Genomic DNA, 18,135 nt, shown 5'->3' with positions numbered 1-18,135 from the left:
CTCAAGAACACTTAGATTGCCTTGTTATGCATTACAACCTTCAGTTGCATGCAAAGATGGAAGCACAAGAGATACATAGGGCATTCCACCTCGATGACATTGATCCATATTCAGATTGGATTGCCGAGAATGTGGATCCCATGTTTACTGCTGATGATATAGCTGATTCAGAGAGGGAGGTAGTAGATAAAAAAATTTAAGAGATAAAATGAGAGGCATTAGTGGGGGAGGTCATCACATTCACATTATGATAGTATGTTTGCAGCTCCTGTTGAGGATGATATTGTTCCTTAATAAGAAGCTACAATACTACCCTCTAGTTTGAGAACAAACACAGCCATACAAGAGCCTTAGATGTAGAAAAAATATATAGATTATGAACGTTGAAATTATACTTTGTAATTTTCATTTATATTGAAATTTGAAGCTATGTATTGAATTTGGTTTGTGATCCATGATGTGTATTGAAATGTAATTTAAAAAAAATCTATATATGAAGGACATCTGTAATTTGCATGCTTCGGTTATCACAAATTTACACTCTTTTCAGTGTTTGAAAAAATTGCTAGGTTTTTTTCCCAGTCCTTAAGTTGGTGAAACATTTGGGTCTGATGAGTTTTTAAGGACTCCAAGTTTCTAAACTGTTCTAGCATAGTTAAAAATATTGGCGATAAATTGCCAAAGTCGCGATATATCGCAGGTGGAAATGGATGCTGATTTAATCGCTCCAAAACTCGGCGGTGAGTTTAATAAAAAATCGCTGCGAAATTTTTAGAGCAAATCGCCATATCAAATGATTTTTATCTCCCAAAAAATGTTGAATCAAGTCAACTCAAGGACGAAATAGATGTTTTCTGCGTTAGGGTTTCCAGTTTGGTAATAATAATTGCTGATGGGTTTAAATTTTCCCAGTGACAATCTGTCTGAGGGCTTACATTTTTCTTGAGTTGGCAAGAGTTGAGAAATTTTAAAAATAGAACACCTGGCAATGTTTATTAATAAATTAGTTGAATATAATTAATATAATTTTGAATTATACATCATTGGTGCTTTTAAAAGTAAATACATTTTACATACATTTACATACAATTGATGTATATGACAATACATTTTATATGGTTGAGGAAGTTGATTAAAATAATTAAAAACTATTGATGTATATTACTTTAATTAAAATATATTGTGGAAGAAGATTACTTATATTCTTAAAAAAGCATCAATAGTATATATATATATATATATAATTTACATATATACTAAATTTATGTAAAAACATTAACAATATATGTATTGCCAAAATAAATCAATAATATAAACTGTCCAAATATATTTACATATAATTGACATATATGTCAATACTTTTATAGTTTTACATATAATTTGTGATTATAAAATTTATATGCTAATTTATGTAAATACATTTTAAATGTTCAATAAAAGTGCCGATTTATTATCAATTTTTTTGTCGAGTTTTTGGTAATTCCAAGTTTTTCAAACAATTAGGCCAACAGAGTTACTGCCGAGTCCGAGTTTTTCGACTATGCTTCAAATAACACGTCCATTGTTGTAGTGGGGCTGACTTTATGATGGGTTGTTCTTGTACTTCTAAGAATTGCATTAAGCACATCATTTTTTGTTTTCTTGTGCAATTGTTCTCTGAGTTGTGATTTGAATCCTTTCCCTGTACTGCAGCTTGTGGTTTGGTAGTGGATTCTAGAGTTAATCTACATTAAGGAAGATTTACAATTGCCTCAGACAAATTATGGTGGAGGATGCATGAGGGTGAAGTAATATGTTTCATACAACAGTTTCTTGGGTGGAAATTTTGCAAGTCACTATGACCACAACTTAGAAAACTGTGGATGTTTTGCAACCGATAACTTTTTAGTATCAGTTGGAAGACAGTGGTTCCAACCACAACATGTGAGGTACGGTCTCTCCTAATTCTTAGGAAAGGAAGACCCCCCCCTCTTATAGCTACTGGAATCAACAAAATGCATAACTATTATTTACGCTAAAATAATTTATGCAGAGACATTCATTCTGTTCTCTCATTCCAAAATAGATGTTACTATTACAACACAATCTTAAAGCAATAGTGTAATTTACTTACGAAGTATCTGTTGGGTCAAAATTTCTGATAAACCAAAGATTAGATGTAAGAATAATCTTCAGTCTACCAACATTTTATGTAACTAACAAATTTATGAAAGCTCAAAGTCTTTCCATGGCTCAATATGAGATTTTGAGAGCAAGAATGACATGTATGCAGCTCAAACTCAAAGTCTCCAACATGTATTCTACCTTGCATGCACAAACGAACAAAGTGAAGCAACTAAAAGTTTGCAAGCTATTCTGTTGCTTGAGCATCCTATGTGAATCCCAGATTCTGCAAGACCAAATTCAAAACCAAATTATAACTCAAAACACAATACGTAGCTTAAAGTCAGCAATATTGAGTTCAAATCCCTTTTGATCAAAAGCATCAAACTCACAATCAATTAAAGAAAATGTTTACACATAACAGTTTGGATTGGCATAAAGTCTCAAAACAACCAACCTTTTTTGTTGAAAGCAATTTTATTTACATCCAAACTCAAAGTCTTAAAATGCATTTATAAACTGGTAGAGTTTTCTTGCCTTCCCAAAAGATAAAAATTACAGTGAGGCTCCCTTCTATAAATAGGTGAGGGGTTGAGTGAGAAAGGTGGGAGAAACCCAACAAACTTTGACCTATTCTCTAGCTAACTTTGACTTATTCAAATTGCAAGTCCTAATGTATTTGACTTGCAATTTGATTACATGGAATGACTTTATAGGTGAAGAGGTCACTTGCAATTATAACTTGTTTCCCAATTACATGTCATTTGTCAATAACAAAATTATAGAATGCATGATGAAAATAAACTCAATGTTTGACAAAGACACAACTCCTACTACTTCATCCATTATCGGCCTTCGTTGTTGGTCCCAACCAGTACTAAGAGGGGGGGTGAATCAGACCGACTTCAAAACCATTGACTCCCTTAATTGCTCTAAACAAACTAAATAAACCACTTAACAACCAAAACAAAGATAAATGCAGTGAAGTAGAAGCAAGTATTCACGCACAAAAGCATTCATCAAGTTGACACAGAGATTTATATGTTGAAACCCTCAATTAGAGGACGAGAACCACGGTGGGGATTATATACCCACTTGCCCTTATACTGCATGTAAAGGATTGCCCTTTTAAGAGCTACAACGGTTCCCTCAAGAAACACATCTTATTAAAAATGTGTATAACTTGTCAGGGTTATGGGAGCCTGTGAAAGCTACCTTGTTAAAGGGTTTACAAATCTCCTTTTGAGAGGTGCCTTGTTAGAGGATTTTACAAAAAACTTGTTACTGAACCTTGCGTTGTTAAGAGCTACAACTAGATTGAATGATAAGAAAGTAATCAAATGTATAAGACCTGAAATGTGGCACTGGCTTGTCTTGTAGATCTCCACCGTTAATGCTCGAAGATGTACTGATCTCCTCGTTTACTTTGTGAGTTCTTCGGTCTCACCTCTCCATTTGGTTGTACTAAAACAACTTCTTGTTGTATCTTCTTTCTCTACAATTACTTTATTCGCTTGCACTTTGATCATCTTTGTGTGTTGCCCCACACACTCTTCTCTCTTTTGGCTTCTTCTCTAGCAGTTCATGTTCTGATGGCAACAACCTTCTATTCAACAACCTTCTATTTAACAACTTCTTTGTGTTCTGAGCGCTTATATTCATTCTACAATGTTAGGGCACAGTTACCCATAACAAAATTATCCCGCTCGATTTCAAATTCAAATTTTGAATTCCATGTTTGATCCACTCAAAGGAAACCTGTGACCCCTACTTCGAGGGTCTAGATTGGTAGCCCCGCTAGTCTATCTATGAACCAATAGTAGGCTTCATCCTTGCCTGCTTCTGGAGTTTCACTCTTCCTTCTGTCACATCCATTCTGCCGTTTCTCTCTCTCTCTTGCCACATCCATGGTGACTCACTTTGTTGATGATCTATATCAACTACCTTTTTCTCGTCTATTGGTGGTAGTGTAGTGTATATACGTGCATACCGGTTTAGTCTTCTATCGGTGACCATAATACCTTGTGTTGTCTTCTTCCTCCGACTAGTTGCCAATCAATGACACCACTTTATATTTCACAATCTTCATGCAGTTGAGACTTGTGGGATCAACACATGCTGCTACAGGATGCTCAATGATTGATGTGTTTAGGTTTGGTGGAAACATATTGGAAAGATTTTCTGCCTGCAAATGGGTTTTTTAAGCCCACTTGCAGGTTGGAAAGAAACTTCATTTGTGCTTGGAAGACACTTGTAAGTGGGGTTTCAAAGACCTCTTGCAAGTAAAGGAAAAACTAAACTTTTTTGGGCAAAATAAACTCACAAACAGGGTTTTGAATTCTATTTTCTAGCGGGGAAAAAAACATTCTTGAAGTTCTTTCTTTGGGGGAAGAGGGAAGAGCTTGTAATGTTTTTGAAAACGATATTCTCAAACAAAACTCGACAAATCTGAAAATGATTTGTAAAGATGCAAACAAAGCAAAAATAAAGACTCAAAACCCTCGATGTTTTTGCATAAAAAAGAGGAAAAATCTTCATGCAAAACTCTTCAAATTAAAGAACAAAAGCAATAACTCATACCTCTTGTTGAGAATCAAAATGCAATGAAGAAGAAGACTTTAAGTGTCATGTCCCCTTCTTAGCACTAGTATTTTGGGCGCTGGTTTAATCTATCTCCACATTTGGATAGATTAATGACATTATCTAACAGGATGCCTACCAGTCACAATGTAAATTTAATTTAATTTTCTTCAGAACTTTATTAAAGTGCATGGAGATATTTTTGAAGGTTGGTTATGGTGATGGAGTCTCTGAGAAGCGTTGGCTGCCGGCTGGGCTAGGGTTTTTCCCCTAGCCTGTTCTTGGTGTTTGATCTTTACTATTTTTCTGTTCTGTTTGGATTGTTAGCTACTGGACATAATTTGCGTCGGTGTTTTTGGAGATCTTCTGCAGTCAATTTTGGATTGGGGGTTTTTTTGTTTGCATGGCAGGGCCTGGGATTTCTTCTCCGTTGGTGAGAACAGATGGTTCTTCTCCAACTATGCATGCAATGCAATCTGAATCGTTTTATTCAGGGGAGAGCTCCAAGCTGAAAAAAGTTAATGGTTGTCTTCCGCGTAGCCATGATCGCCCTGTTCTGGTTATTCCTCCAACGGCTGTAATGGAGGACATTGATTATTGGACCAAGCATGCTTTGATATGCAAATTTCTTGGAATCCGGATTTCCCTATTCGCTCTTGAGGCATGGATCCGCCGCTCTTGGCAGGTGGAAGGCGATATGGAGATTATGTTGGCAGGGAATAGTTATTTTTTTGTTGTATTCTCTTGCATGTCTGATCGTGATCGTGTTTTTGAAGGAGGCCCTTATTTCTACAACAATGTGGGGTTATTTGTCAAACCTTGGCATTCAGGTTTTAATTCTGCTGAGGATCTCCCTTCAACAGTGCCAGTTTGGGTTCGCTTGCCTCGTCTTCCCTTGGAATTTTGGTGTGAAGACATCCTTCGACAAATTGCTGCTTTGTTGGGGAAGCCAGCTGCGATCGCACATCAAACCCTCGATAAAAAGGTTATTTCTTTTGCTAGAATTTGTGTTGAAATTAATTTGAATAACCCATTACCAGATTCTTTGGAAATTTGTCTGGGGGATTCTTCTTGGGTGCAGTAGTTGGATTATGAATCCCTCCCTTTCCGTTGCCGGATTTGTCATGAGTATGGTCATTTACTGCGGCAGTGCCCCCGTAACTCGAGTTTCAAAGGAGTGGATCGGTCTACAGCTGGAAATGCTGGTGGTTTGGCAGATACTACAGGGAAAGGACAATCTCAAATGGTTAATACTACCAAGGGGATGAATCCACAAGATGCTACAGGTAAGGGTAAGGCTCCAATGCAGGATAAGGATGGATTTACCCCTGTTCGTCCTTGAGCTAAGGGACGTGGTCAAAAGAGGCCTTTGAAAGAAAGATTATCTGATTCAGGTTTTAACCATTTTGAGGTGCTAGATAGTATGGTTCTAGAGGAGGGTATTCCTCCTCCTATCTCTTCTGATCCAGCTTGCCCAGATGAGAGATCTGTTCCGAATGATGTTTGTGGGGCATCTCAAGTTGTAGTATATCAAAATTGTGAGGTTCCTATAGCTCCTGTGACAGCGGCTCTGGTGACTCCTGCAGTGTTGGAAGATGATGATGTTGTTTTGGCTGACTTGGTTAAGGATGTGCTACCATCAGGTAAGGGCAAGGGATCTCCTCTCCCCTTGGGGTTGCTGCCTCGACCCTTTAAGCGGGCTTCTTCTTCTCCCCCTCTAAGGAGTGGGCGCAAAACAGACCAAGAGAAGATTAAACTCACAGGAGATATATTGATTGAGTCTGGTTCAGTGAAACCTTTGGATTCTCATTTTTCCAAATCTACCCAATGATGATTATTCTCTCATGGAATGTAAGGGGGTTGAATAGCATCCCTAGACAAAGGGCTATTCATAACTTGGTGGTTGATCATAGTCCTGATGTTTTTTGTATCCAAGAGACTAAGCTCTCTGTGGAGTCTATGGTCCAACATGCCTCTAGTATTTGGTCTCGTGGCCAATGCCAGTGTGTTGGGGCAACAGGCAGTGCTGGTGGTTTAGCTATATTTTGGGATCCTCAAAAAATTTCTCCTCTTGGCTGGATGTCTTCTCGCTCAGCTCTCTCTATGGTAGCTTCTGCTCTAGACTCAAGAGAGGTAATCATGGTTACTAATGTGTATGCACCTGTTGATCTTGTGGGAAAGGAGGAACTTTGGGAACATATTCAATATGTTAGAAATTGTCATCCTTATCATCCTTGGGTGTTAGCAAGGGACTTCAATTCAGTTTTAAGTCTAGAAGAGAAGCATGGTGGTTTGGCTAGATTGGGGCCTTCTTTTGCTCTTCTTCGGCAACACATATCTCTTTTGCATCTCTCTGATGTTAAGCCTTCTAATGGCCTCTATACTTGGAATAATCGCAGGACTGGTGTTGCTGCTATCTCAGAACGCCTGGATAGATTTCTTGTTTCTTGCTTTTGGCTTAGTGGCACCCGTACTATCTCTTCAGAAATCCTTGATTGGAGGGGTTCAGATCATTGGCCAATCAAATTTTCCGCTATAGGGGCTTATGTTCCGAAGCATCCTCCTTTTAAGTTCCAGTTGATGTGGCTTCGTGACACCTCTCTTCATGATTTTGTTTTTTGTTGGTGGAAAGATGGTGCCCCTGCATATGGTACTGCAATGTTCTCATTTTCTAAAAGGCTTCAATATGTTAAAAGGCAGCTCAAGATATGGAATAGGGAATGCTTTGGGAATCTTCACTTTATGAAGAGGCTTGCTCAAGAAAATCTTGATGTCATCACAAGGGAGATTAGAGATCGAGGTTTCTCGGAGGATCTTGGCCAGGCTGAATCCCTTGCTTCTAGAGCTCTAGAAGAATGGGAACTTCGAGAGGAAATTTTTTGGAAGCAAAAGGCTCGAGTTGATTGGCTCCAGGAAGGTGATCGAAACACTGCCTTTTTCCATAAAACAGTGCAATCTCGCCGGAATCAGAGCACTATCTCTTCTTTGGTTAATTCTCAAGGTATCCAACTGAATTCCTTGCCAGCTTTGTTCCAGGAGGCTATTTCGTACTTCTCTATCCTCTTCTCTGAGGACTCTCCTCCTGCTGATAATGAAGAAAATATTATTTTGTCCTGTATTCCTTCCCTTATCACTCAGGAAATGAATGATTATCTCATGCGTCCTATCTCTTTCGAAGAGCTGGAGGCGGTGGTCTTTGGCATGCCTAAGGGGAAGGCTCCTGGTCTTGATGGTTTTCCAGTTGAATTCTTTCAGGAATTTTGGGACATCATTAATCATGATTTGTTGGAGGTGGTTAAAGAATCCTATGCTAGCAAGCAGATGCTTCGAGCTTTGAACTCTACATTCTTGACTCTTATTCCTAAGAGAGAGGGTGCTAATCAATTGGAATTTTTTAGACCAATTGCCTTATGTAATGTGGTCTACAAAGTTATTACTAAGCTGATTGCTGAGAGACTGAAAATGTGGCTTCCTATTATTATCTCAGAAGAACAAGGTGGTTTTGTTGCTGGAAGACAAATTTTGGATGGGGTGGTTATTGCTACTGAGGCTATTCACTCTATGGCTACTTCAAGGGAGAGAGCCATGTTTGTTAAGCTGGATATGGCTAAGGCCTACGATAGAGTTAAATGGAGCTTCCTAAGGAGTATTCTTCTTTCTTTTGGATTTAGCTCTGACTGGGTGAGTTGGATTATGAGTTGCGTTACTTCTGCCTCTTTTTCTATTCTTATTAATGGTCAACCTTCACAACTATTTGGTGCTTCTAGAGGCCTTCGCCAGGGTGACCCTCTCTCCCCATATCTATTCATCATCATGGCTGAAGGCTTGGGCAGATTCATTAAGCATCAGGTGTCCCAGAATTCTATTCAAGGCTGGCGGTGGGGTAATGGCTTACCTTCTCTTTCCCATCTTCAATTTGTTGATGATTCTGCTCTTGCCGGTCTTGCTAGGATCAAGGAAGCTGAAGCCTTTCGACATGCTTTGGACGTTTATTTGGCAGCTTCAGGCCAGAAAGTTAATGAGCACAAATCTTTCATTTACTTTTTTAACACTCCTGATTCTATTCAGCACAGGATTGTTGGTATCCTACGGTTTCAGATAGGTTCACTTCCTTTGACTTATCTTGGCATTCCTATTGCTGTTTCCAGGCAGCCACGTCTCTTCTGGCAAAATTTGATTACCAAGCTTCAGGATAAGGTAAATCATTGGACTCATAGATGGCTTTGTACTGCTGCCCGGGTTACTCTTCTTCAAACTGTTATCCAAGCTCTTCCTACTTATAGAAGCATGGTTCATGCTGCACCTATTTACTTTCTCAAAGAGTTTGATGCTCTTTCTCGACAATTCCTTTGGAGTGGTAATTTGCGTAGTACTAAATGGAGCTTGGTTAATTGGGCAACTGTTTGTAGGCCTAAAAAGGAGGGTGGTCTTGGTCTTCGTTCTGCTCTATTGAGTAGACAAGCTTTGGCTGCTAAACTTTATTGGCGATGGTGCTCTGGACAACATCAACTTTGGGCTCGTATTATCACTCATAAATATTTTCATGGTGTTGATCCTTGGTCTGTTTCTGCACTTCCTCTTGAAGGTTGTGGCTCAATGGTTTGGCATACTTTGAAGACAGGTGCGATGTTGGTGAAGAGGGGTCTGTTCTGGATATGTAAAGGAGGTTCTCAGGCTTTGTTTTGGTCTGATGCTTGGGATGGATTCCCTTCCATTTTATCCATATACCCTCATCTTCAGCCTCTTTGTGACTCTTTTCTTGCCGCTGGATGGGATAAAGTGGCTCATTACAAGACTCCTTATCAATTGGGACCTGTTGTTGGTTATAGATGGAAGCATTCCTCTGATTGGCCTCCTGGAGGTACAGACATGGATCGTCAGGAGCTTTCTCAAATTCTGGCCTCTAGAGAGTGTTCCTCTTTGCTTGGTCCAGATGTATTGGCTTGGGGCGGTACCTTGTCTGGTAAATATCATGTCTCTGCTGGGTATCAGGAGATAACTAGACAATTATTTGGGGATGCTGAGGTCCCTTGGTGGAAGCAAGTCTGGAATAAAGTTTCTTGGTCCAAGTGCAATTTTTTCTTGTGGCTAGTGGCTCACAACCGTTGTCTTACCTGGGATAATCTTTGTAAACGTGGATTTCAGGGCCCCTCTTATTGTGTTTTGTGTGGTAATGGAGAGGAGTCTGTCTCCCATCTGTTCTTCCATTGCTCCTATTCTACTCAGATATGGCATCTTTGGTGGAGCGCTTGGGGTTGCTCTTGTCGGCATGCTTCCTCTTTGCCTGAGTTCTGGGCTCGCTTGGGTAGTGCTCCCTCCAAGTCTTCTTCTCTCCATGCTGCTTGGATTGCTGGCCCATCTTTCATGCTTTGGCATATCTGGTTGGAGAGGAATCGTCGCATATTCCAAGATGTTCGGCTTGGTGTTTTGCATCTTTGGTGGAAAATATCACATTCTCTCCAGGAAACTATTCTTGTGAAGTGTGAACTTGATGGGGGTATGGATCCGGTTGATCTTGCTATCTGTAATTGCCTCAATTTTCATCTGCAGGATGGGGTTGCGGCTCATAGGTTTCCTTCTATGTCCAGGCAGCTTCACCATCAAAGGAAGGGTCGGGTTAACCGGGATGGGCACTGGACTCCTCCTCCCTGTGGAGTTCTGAAAATTAACACTGATGGTATTGGCGAAGTGGCTCGTTGTAGTTCTGAGAATGTTAAATTTTTCTTCTCAATTCATAAGGGTGATTACACTAACAATCTCATGGAAGCTCAGGCTATTTTATATGCTGTGGAACAGTGTTGCTTGTGGGGATGGAGTAAGATTATTTGTGAGTCTGATTCCCAGGTGGTGGTGAACATGCTTTCTTCGCAAGAGCTTGAGGATGTTAGTTGGCAGTTGGTCACTGTTGTTAAGCAGATTCTTTTCTTCTCTTCCTCTTTTCAGTTCATTAGGTTCAAGTATATTCCGCGAGAATGGAATAGACCTGCTGATTGTTTAGCCAAATGGGCTTCTAGTCATGATCCGGGTTGGAATATTAGGGATAGGGGGCAACTGTCCTTTGAGATGGTGCAAGAATTTGATGATCTTGTTGCTCAGGATCGAGCTCCTTGTTGAGCTCTCCTTGTTGTATTTCTTTCTGTCTTAATAAATTTTTACCCCTCTTTTTGCATGGCAAATTAAAGTGCATGGAATTAAGTCATTTTAATGTTATAAAACTATTTACTTTATAAAATGGCTTTAAGTGACTATAGGACAAAAATGAAGTTTTAATCCCACATTCTTTGCTCCTTGTGTTTTCTCTCACTTCGAGGTTATAAATGAGAGTTTGTTTTAGGATTAGAGAACATACAAGAATTTATGAAAGAAATATTGCGAGTTTTGGTTGCTTAAATGTGATTGGTTGAACCTTGAGGACGAAAACCCTCAAGTTTGAAGTTTTCTAAGGAAGTTGGACGTCATCGCAATCTTCCTTCTATTCAACACTATACAGGTTGGGCAGAGAATTGGCAAGGTAGAAGCACTCCAGTAAAGTGAGTTATTGGGAGGTAAGGAATACCGAACAAGTTAGTCATTGCATATTCTGAGATCCCTTGGTATTTCGAATTTCCAGTGATAAAAGCGGTTTATTAAAAAGTCTGGTTCCTAGTGTAATAACCCAAGGAAAGTCTGCGTGGAGGTCACTGTCTTTATTTTTCATTGGTCGGCACATCTGGAACAGCTACACTTCATTCTAACAGACCCACGTGGGAGATTTTTGGGAGTTGCGACTTAGGATGGGAACTCTACACGTTATGCACAATCAGGATTTGCTGAGGTTTTAGCAATAGCACACATCTGATTTTTACAGGCGGTTTGGGAGGACGTGAGTAAGATTCTGTGGTGCCGCGGGCTGGTTTAAAAGAAAAATGTGACTGGCTGGATACTATGTCAAGCAGGGTGGTCATGAGGCCGGTTGTTCTCAGCGTGCGTGGACACTTTGTGCATTGCAATCGATTCCAGCAGTGATTATATTGGATGGTGGAATGTTCGGCCAGCTTCATACCTATTCTGGACGGCATGCCAACACAGGTCAGAAATTCTTTAACTTCCTATTGTGTTGACATAAACTTCCACACTGATATTACACTCCATTTATGTTAAAGGTTGACTGTTGCTGTCTTTGTGAAGTAATGAATGTGACAAATGCAAGGTGTCAGACTGAATATATGTGTTTTGACTCCTTAAACTATTAACGGTTACAGTCATCGATTCTGAGTTAGAGAAAATTCTGAGCAGTAGTGTTGTATTCTGAACTTTTATTAATTGTTAGAAATACGTGATATTCGTGGACCTTTGATAAAATTTCCAAATACAAATTCTGGACTTGTGATTAGAGCTGGTGAAGTTTTCTTTAATGCTAGAATAGAGGTATATTCAAATTGTTAACAATTGTTTGACGAAATTCCTTTCAACAATAAATACATACACATATTCAGCATTTTGATTGTTAAACTCACATTCAGAATATTACATTAAGCTTGAGAAAAACCCCCCAAATCTCTGCTGATTCGAAATTGGGAAAAGATCCTCAAATTGCAGCTATATGGAGTCTGGACAAACAAAATTGATTAAATCTTCTAAAAAAATCAATGCATTCTTAGTCCATGATAGCCTATTGACAAATGGCCAAGCATGAGAATTGAAATGCAAGAAGATAGGAACAGTTCCAAGAATCGTTCAATCTTAGTCCATGATAGCCTCGTGACAAATGGCCAAGCATGAGAATTGAAATGCAAGAAGATAGGAACACTTCCAAGATTCATTCAATCTTAGTCCATGATAGCCTCTTGACAAATGGCCAAGCATGAGAATTGAAATGCAAGAAGATAGGAACACTTCCATGACTCATTCAAAGTCCCAAATGTAGTTTCAGCATGCAATTGCAAGTCAACTTGCAATAGAGATAAAATTAGCATGGGGTTTGGATTAATTAATACAAGCTGTGATCTGGAAAAGAATTGAATCATTCTTGCGCAAAATCAGAGTTTATATGCAACGTTTCAACTTAGAATGCTTTTGCTCTTTCAAAATCGCTTGTAAGTACCCAAGACAAGATTCGTAATTAATGTTGTAAGTATAAAAACCATATTTAAAATGCCTTGCAATGTTCAAAACACCGGACGCCTAAGTTGTTGATGGGGTTTGCAAGCCCTTCTACACATGTTTCAGCATTGAAAACTATTTCTAAAAAGTCCAACATTTTAATGGAAACGGAAACATGTTTTTAATAGTCATTACAAGTGATGGGCTCAAATTCATATCATGTAGTTGGGATTTTGAAGTCCGACTAGATATGGACAATGTTTTATAACACCTCACAATTCCTTTTAAAAATGTCATTCTAGAGAAAAAGGTGGGAGATATGGACAATGTTTTAAACCACCTCGCAATTCCTTTTAAAAATGTCATTCTAGAGAAAAAGGTGGGCTTTGAACACATCTTTACAACGAAATTTGGAAATGTTGTAATCACTGTATGTAGTCAGGCTTTAAAAGCTCATCTACATAGACTTTTCCTTAAAACGCTTGCAATCAACTTGAAAGACAACGTTTTAAGAGAATAGGTGGGTTTTATATGCACCTTTGCAAGCATTTTTTGTCATGTAGAAGTCATGCAGGCTTTGAAACCCCACTTGCATTATAACATCTTTATTAAAAAAAATGATTTCTCTTCAAAAATATTATTTCAAATGCAATGGTGGACTTTTATCTTCCGATTACGAGTGAATGCTTCCCAAAACTAGTTGACTCAGAAAAAGCCTAAATAAACAACTTAAGAGGCCTTGGTGGTCTTTTGATTCCATGTCGTGGGCTTTTGAACAAAGAACAATGACTTGCAGTCCGGTTTAAAAACCCCACTTGCAGGTAGCTTAATTTGTTATTATCTCTTAGAGTACAGCTCGAAATTAGTCCTACAAGAATGAGTGAAATTCAAAAAGCAATAGATCAAGGACAAAAACAAAACTAAAATTAAACAAAACAATCAAGAAAAATAAAGAAAGACTAAATGTTTCCAAAATCGAGCACTTGCAGTCAGGAGAGAAAAGCCTCTGATTTTGCAAGAAAAACAAAGGAAAGCTTGATGGAAACCTCTGAAAATGACATCTGAAGGATGTGAAACTAAGGCCAAGGCATGGAGTATCCCATTACATTTGCAATTTGATCTCAGATCATCTATCTTATGGAGAAAATTATGAATATGGATTGAATTTCGCATGGGTTGTCTCAATTTTGAGAATTCAAATTTGAGCACAACACAGTTCTCTACTTGTCATAGGTTACTCAGTAATTGGCTGCATGAGAAATCGGTCCATCTATGGCTTCATCCGCTTTATTTGGAGGAATATTCTTACCTCTTGGAGAGATTTATTTTTGAATATTTTTAAGAGAACAAGAAGATGGGAGACAAATTGCCTAGGGTTAAGAAATTGTAAAATGAAGTGCCATTCAGTGATGAACCCAAGGAAGGTCGATGAGCACTTGCATTCAGTGATTAAACACAAGCCAGTTGAGCCCTGGATGCATTTTTAGTTTTCTGATATGTTCATCATAGCCTAAGGCTGGTAATTGAAGCTTTGAACTCCAAATTTTGAAAAATTTACGATGGAAACATTGAAATGTATTCAGATCTGTAACATTTTGCAAGTATTGTCTGTTATTGTTATCTGAATATGTTCAATTTACATTTGGCATTTCTTACTATAAATGTTCTCTTCCTTTGTAGTCTATTGAAAAGCATTCCTGTTGATGTCAACCATATTTTGGGATGGGGGAATCCCAGTTGTACCTCAAACATATTCCTGATTTCCCTGCCAGATCTAGGGGGTATAATGTGCCCTGGTTCGCAATACCATGAGTCTAAACTTGGTGTGATTCTGTAAGGATAATTGTTGTTGGCAAGACAATATCCAAGAATATATCCACTGATTAGACTAACATGGATATACAAATATACATAGAGAGACGAATAATATTTAATAAATGAGTTCAACAGATAAAGTGTAGTAAAATGATAACTACACAGTCTGAAGAAATAATTTTATACCAAATTCATTAGTAACATTTTCCCTTAAGAGCCATCCATGTCTTGAACCATATAATGGGTATTACTGTATTTGGGTGCGTGCATCCCTACATTGCTTTTGTGCTATTGTTGCTTTAGAACTCTGCGCCATGTGTTATGCAAACATTTCACATATGACCTATTTTTAAACAGAAGCTTTATTCAAACGTGGTTAATGATGCAGTACTTAATCACATTAGCCAATCCATGGTAAACATAGATGGTGCAGTAGAGAATGGAATTTGATGAAGTCGTAAGTGTGCTTTGATCTTTTTCAATTTAAATCTGCAACATGTTATCTTTTTGTAGTTTCTTGGCGTGCTTATGTTCAGATATATTGGATCATCTACTTTCAGTCATTTTGTTATGTGTTTTGATTTAAGCATGTCCAAAAATTTGCTCAAAGAATATTCTTATTCTGTTTGATGTTGGTTGAGAGCTGATAATTATAACGTCTTTAAAAAACATAGAAAATGCCATATTATTGATTGCATGATGTAATATCTTGTACCACTAAATGATGATTGACTATAAGTTTGCAGGCTATTGCCATCAAGGCAGGAGGAATGATGTCACTTGCAATTGATCAACATGGGATCCTTTGGATGTGGGGACGCTGTCCTATGCTGTCAAATGAAAACAAGAATGAGACATTTCATCTTTCTCTTGTTTCTACCCCACAACCTGTTCAAGGTTTTCAAGGCTATTCTGTTTCTAAAGTAGCTTGTGGTAATGAACATGTATTGGCCTTAGTTAATCATGGATCAACCATCACAGAAGAGCATCTAATATGCTATGCTTGGGGCAGTAATACACATGGTCAACTAGGTTTAGGTTATAAAGAAGGTAGATTAATTCCTCAACCCTTGACAGCTTTCAATCAGCCATATACTGGAAAGCCATTTGCCATCGCCTGTGGGGCATTTCACAGTGCTGTGCTTACATCACTAAATCAGTATGCAGTCCTTTGTTCTGAATCAGTTGAAGCTTCTCAGTACAGTAATATATGCTCAAGTGGGGAAGGTAGCTTATGTTGGACATTTGGACTTGGTGAGAATGGCCAACTTGGACATGGAACTACTGAGAACAAGCTGTTTCCTGAATATGTTGATCGATTGCCAAAACCTGTCTCACTCAAGCTGGTTGAGTGTGGATTATTCCATACCTGTGTCTTCTCAGAACTAGGTGATGGTTGGGTCTGGGGAATGGAGAGGGGTCTTGGTCTTTGCCCTAACATTGGACCACCAGGTGTGGGTGGTGGAGATGCACTTTATCCTTTGAAACTAGTAGATGAGAGCTCAGATAATTTGTTAATATGTGCTCCTGTTGAAGTGGGTTGTGGTGCTGCTCATACTGTTCTACTTTCAGATAATGGTTTCAAGCTTTGGGCATGGGGTCGTGGACAGAATGGTATTTTAGGCAGAGGAAACACACTGGATAGTCTAGTTCCTTGCGAGGTTATCTGGCCACCACCAACTGCAGTGCACAAAGTGGATGTCAATGAGGGGCTTATAGAGGGGGATGAAAAAGAGATGATGGAAAAGCTAACAAAAACAGAAGATGACACCGACCTAGATGAACATGCATATTTGGCTAAATTCAGGCTGATGGAAGTGGGGAATAGATTGTCTCTAGCAGAGGAGGAAGTACAGTTTCTAAGGGATAAGCTAAGAACAGTGGAGCACTATGCAAACATTTTACATTGTTCTGTTTTTGGTAATCATCACCCTGGTCATATTATGATGCAGATGGTCAATAAGCATAATGCACTCGATATTCAGGAAGAATGGGATAAAACCATGGAGTTGGCTAGCAATAGTGAGCTTATTCACATGGAAGCTTTCTATAGGACTATGCGTTCCAAGGTGAAAGATATCATAATGAAAAGGAAGATAAATGAGTGGACTCGTCAATGTTTGAATTCATTCAGCTCAGGGTCAGCCGATAATAACAAAAGCATACCGTTCTGATTCTATACTGAACTGTAACATGCTTGAATGGTGCTTGTATCGAAAAGTGGATGATACTTATTTGCAATGTATTAATATAGATCTTCCAATGACAATGAGACATTTACTTTTCTTTCATTTATTTATTGGACAGCATGCTGCTTGCCTATAAACCGTCCATATCATACCATTCTAATTTCTACCATTTTGTCTACTTTATACGTTCACATTTTGTGTTTCTTCTCACTTATACAATACCTTCCATCTGGAAGTAACCTTGATTTTTCCTTGTAAACAGTGACCTTTTCATACTTCAGAGCTGGCTTCTACATAGCATCGCTGCAATTTTCAAATGTCCTTGACATCCATTCTTGATGGTTCTGAGCCTTTTTAGTGCTTTTATTGTGATTATGTTTTATGCCCTTCCACAATAAGTTTCTGAGTGCCTTTTTTCTCATCATGAAATGTTCTTATACTAAATTCAAATTGCATTGCTTACACGGAAATTTTACAATAATTAGGGCATTTAATGAATGCAAAGATTTTAAACAATCAAATTACCTATTGAGAATGTATTTGTTTAAATGTCCTAATCAGCTTCTTTTAAAAAATACACAGGGAAGTGATTAAACACGAGCCTCCTTAATTTACCATGCTTATTCTTTATAACTACGAAACCTATGTGCTGTCCGTTTTTCAGTGATTCCTTAGAATTTTCCTTCAAAATCAAAAAGCTATTTGCAACTGAAAGGTGAAAGTTCAAAACTAGAACTGAGATTTAACTGTTCAAATTTAAATATAAATGATGCTGAATACCTACCCTGAGGTTGCATCTATATTTCCTTGCCCCTGCATGCTGACACTTTGTTTAACGGTATCTATTTTTAGTGTTTATCCCTGAACTCCGGAATGACCTCCTTACTATACTATTTTTGAGTTTCTTTTATAATTTCCTTGTATTCCTGGTTGCTTCCATCTCAAGTCAGTTTTTGGGTTTTCTCATATTCTCTTGTTTTAATGTACTATTTTAAGACAAAAACATAACCTTTGATTGCAACAGATACATTTATGTACTTTAATTATATATAAAATGGAGTTTTTGCCTAGTCTCCTATGCTGCAAATTTAATGCTTTCCATCCAGGTTGATAATGATTTTGCAACCAAAAATGGCCAAGGAGATTTCACCATCCGTATGATGGCCTTCTTATAAGAACTGTCATGAGGAAATTACTCAAAACCTATGTATTCTCAAAAATAAAAATTCATCTCGCTATGATTATTTATCTGCTGTTCTTGTCCTGGGACATGAAGATCAGCAAGGAAAACATAAAATTTGGAGGTGTAGGCGTATGAACTTAGCATTGCCTCTACTGAAGGAATTGATGAAAATATTGTCATTGA

At 38.3% G+C, this 18,135-nt stretch overlaps 1 protein-coding gene across 2 annotated transcripts in view; it reads left to right on the top strand.

Moving 5' to 3' along the window:
- The window catches only part of LOC149578446 (Regulator of chromosome condensation (RCC1) family protein), a 94,380-nt gene extending 77,509 nt beyond the window's left edge, over nt 1-16,871 (top strand). For both annotated transcript variants that reach the window (XM_089829177.1, XM_089829182.1), the window contains one exon: nt 15,327-16,871. In XM_089829177.1, coding sequence (XP_089685303.1) covers nt 15,327-16,754 — 1,428 coding nt within the window. In that variant the 3' untranslated portion in view covers nt 16,755-16,871. The remainder of the gene's footprint in view (nt 1-15,326) is intronic.
- Nucleotides 16,872-18,135: the final 1,264 nt, after the last annotated feature.

The sequence above is a fragment of the Cupressus sempervirens genome, chromosome 1 (assembly GCF_028749045.1).
Source record: "Cupressus sempervirens isolate cs-2001-9-10 chromosome 1, ASM2874904v1, whole genome shotgun sequence".
Taxonomy (NCBI): domain Eukaryota; kingdom Viridiplantae; phylum Streptophyta; class Pinopsida; order Cupressales; family Cupressaceae; genus Cupressus; species Cupressus sempervirens.
The sequence above is the reverse complement of the archived record's forward strand: the minus strand, read 5'-3'. Positions and strand labels throughout refer to the sequence as shown.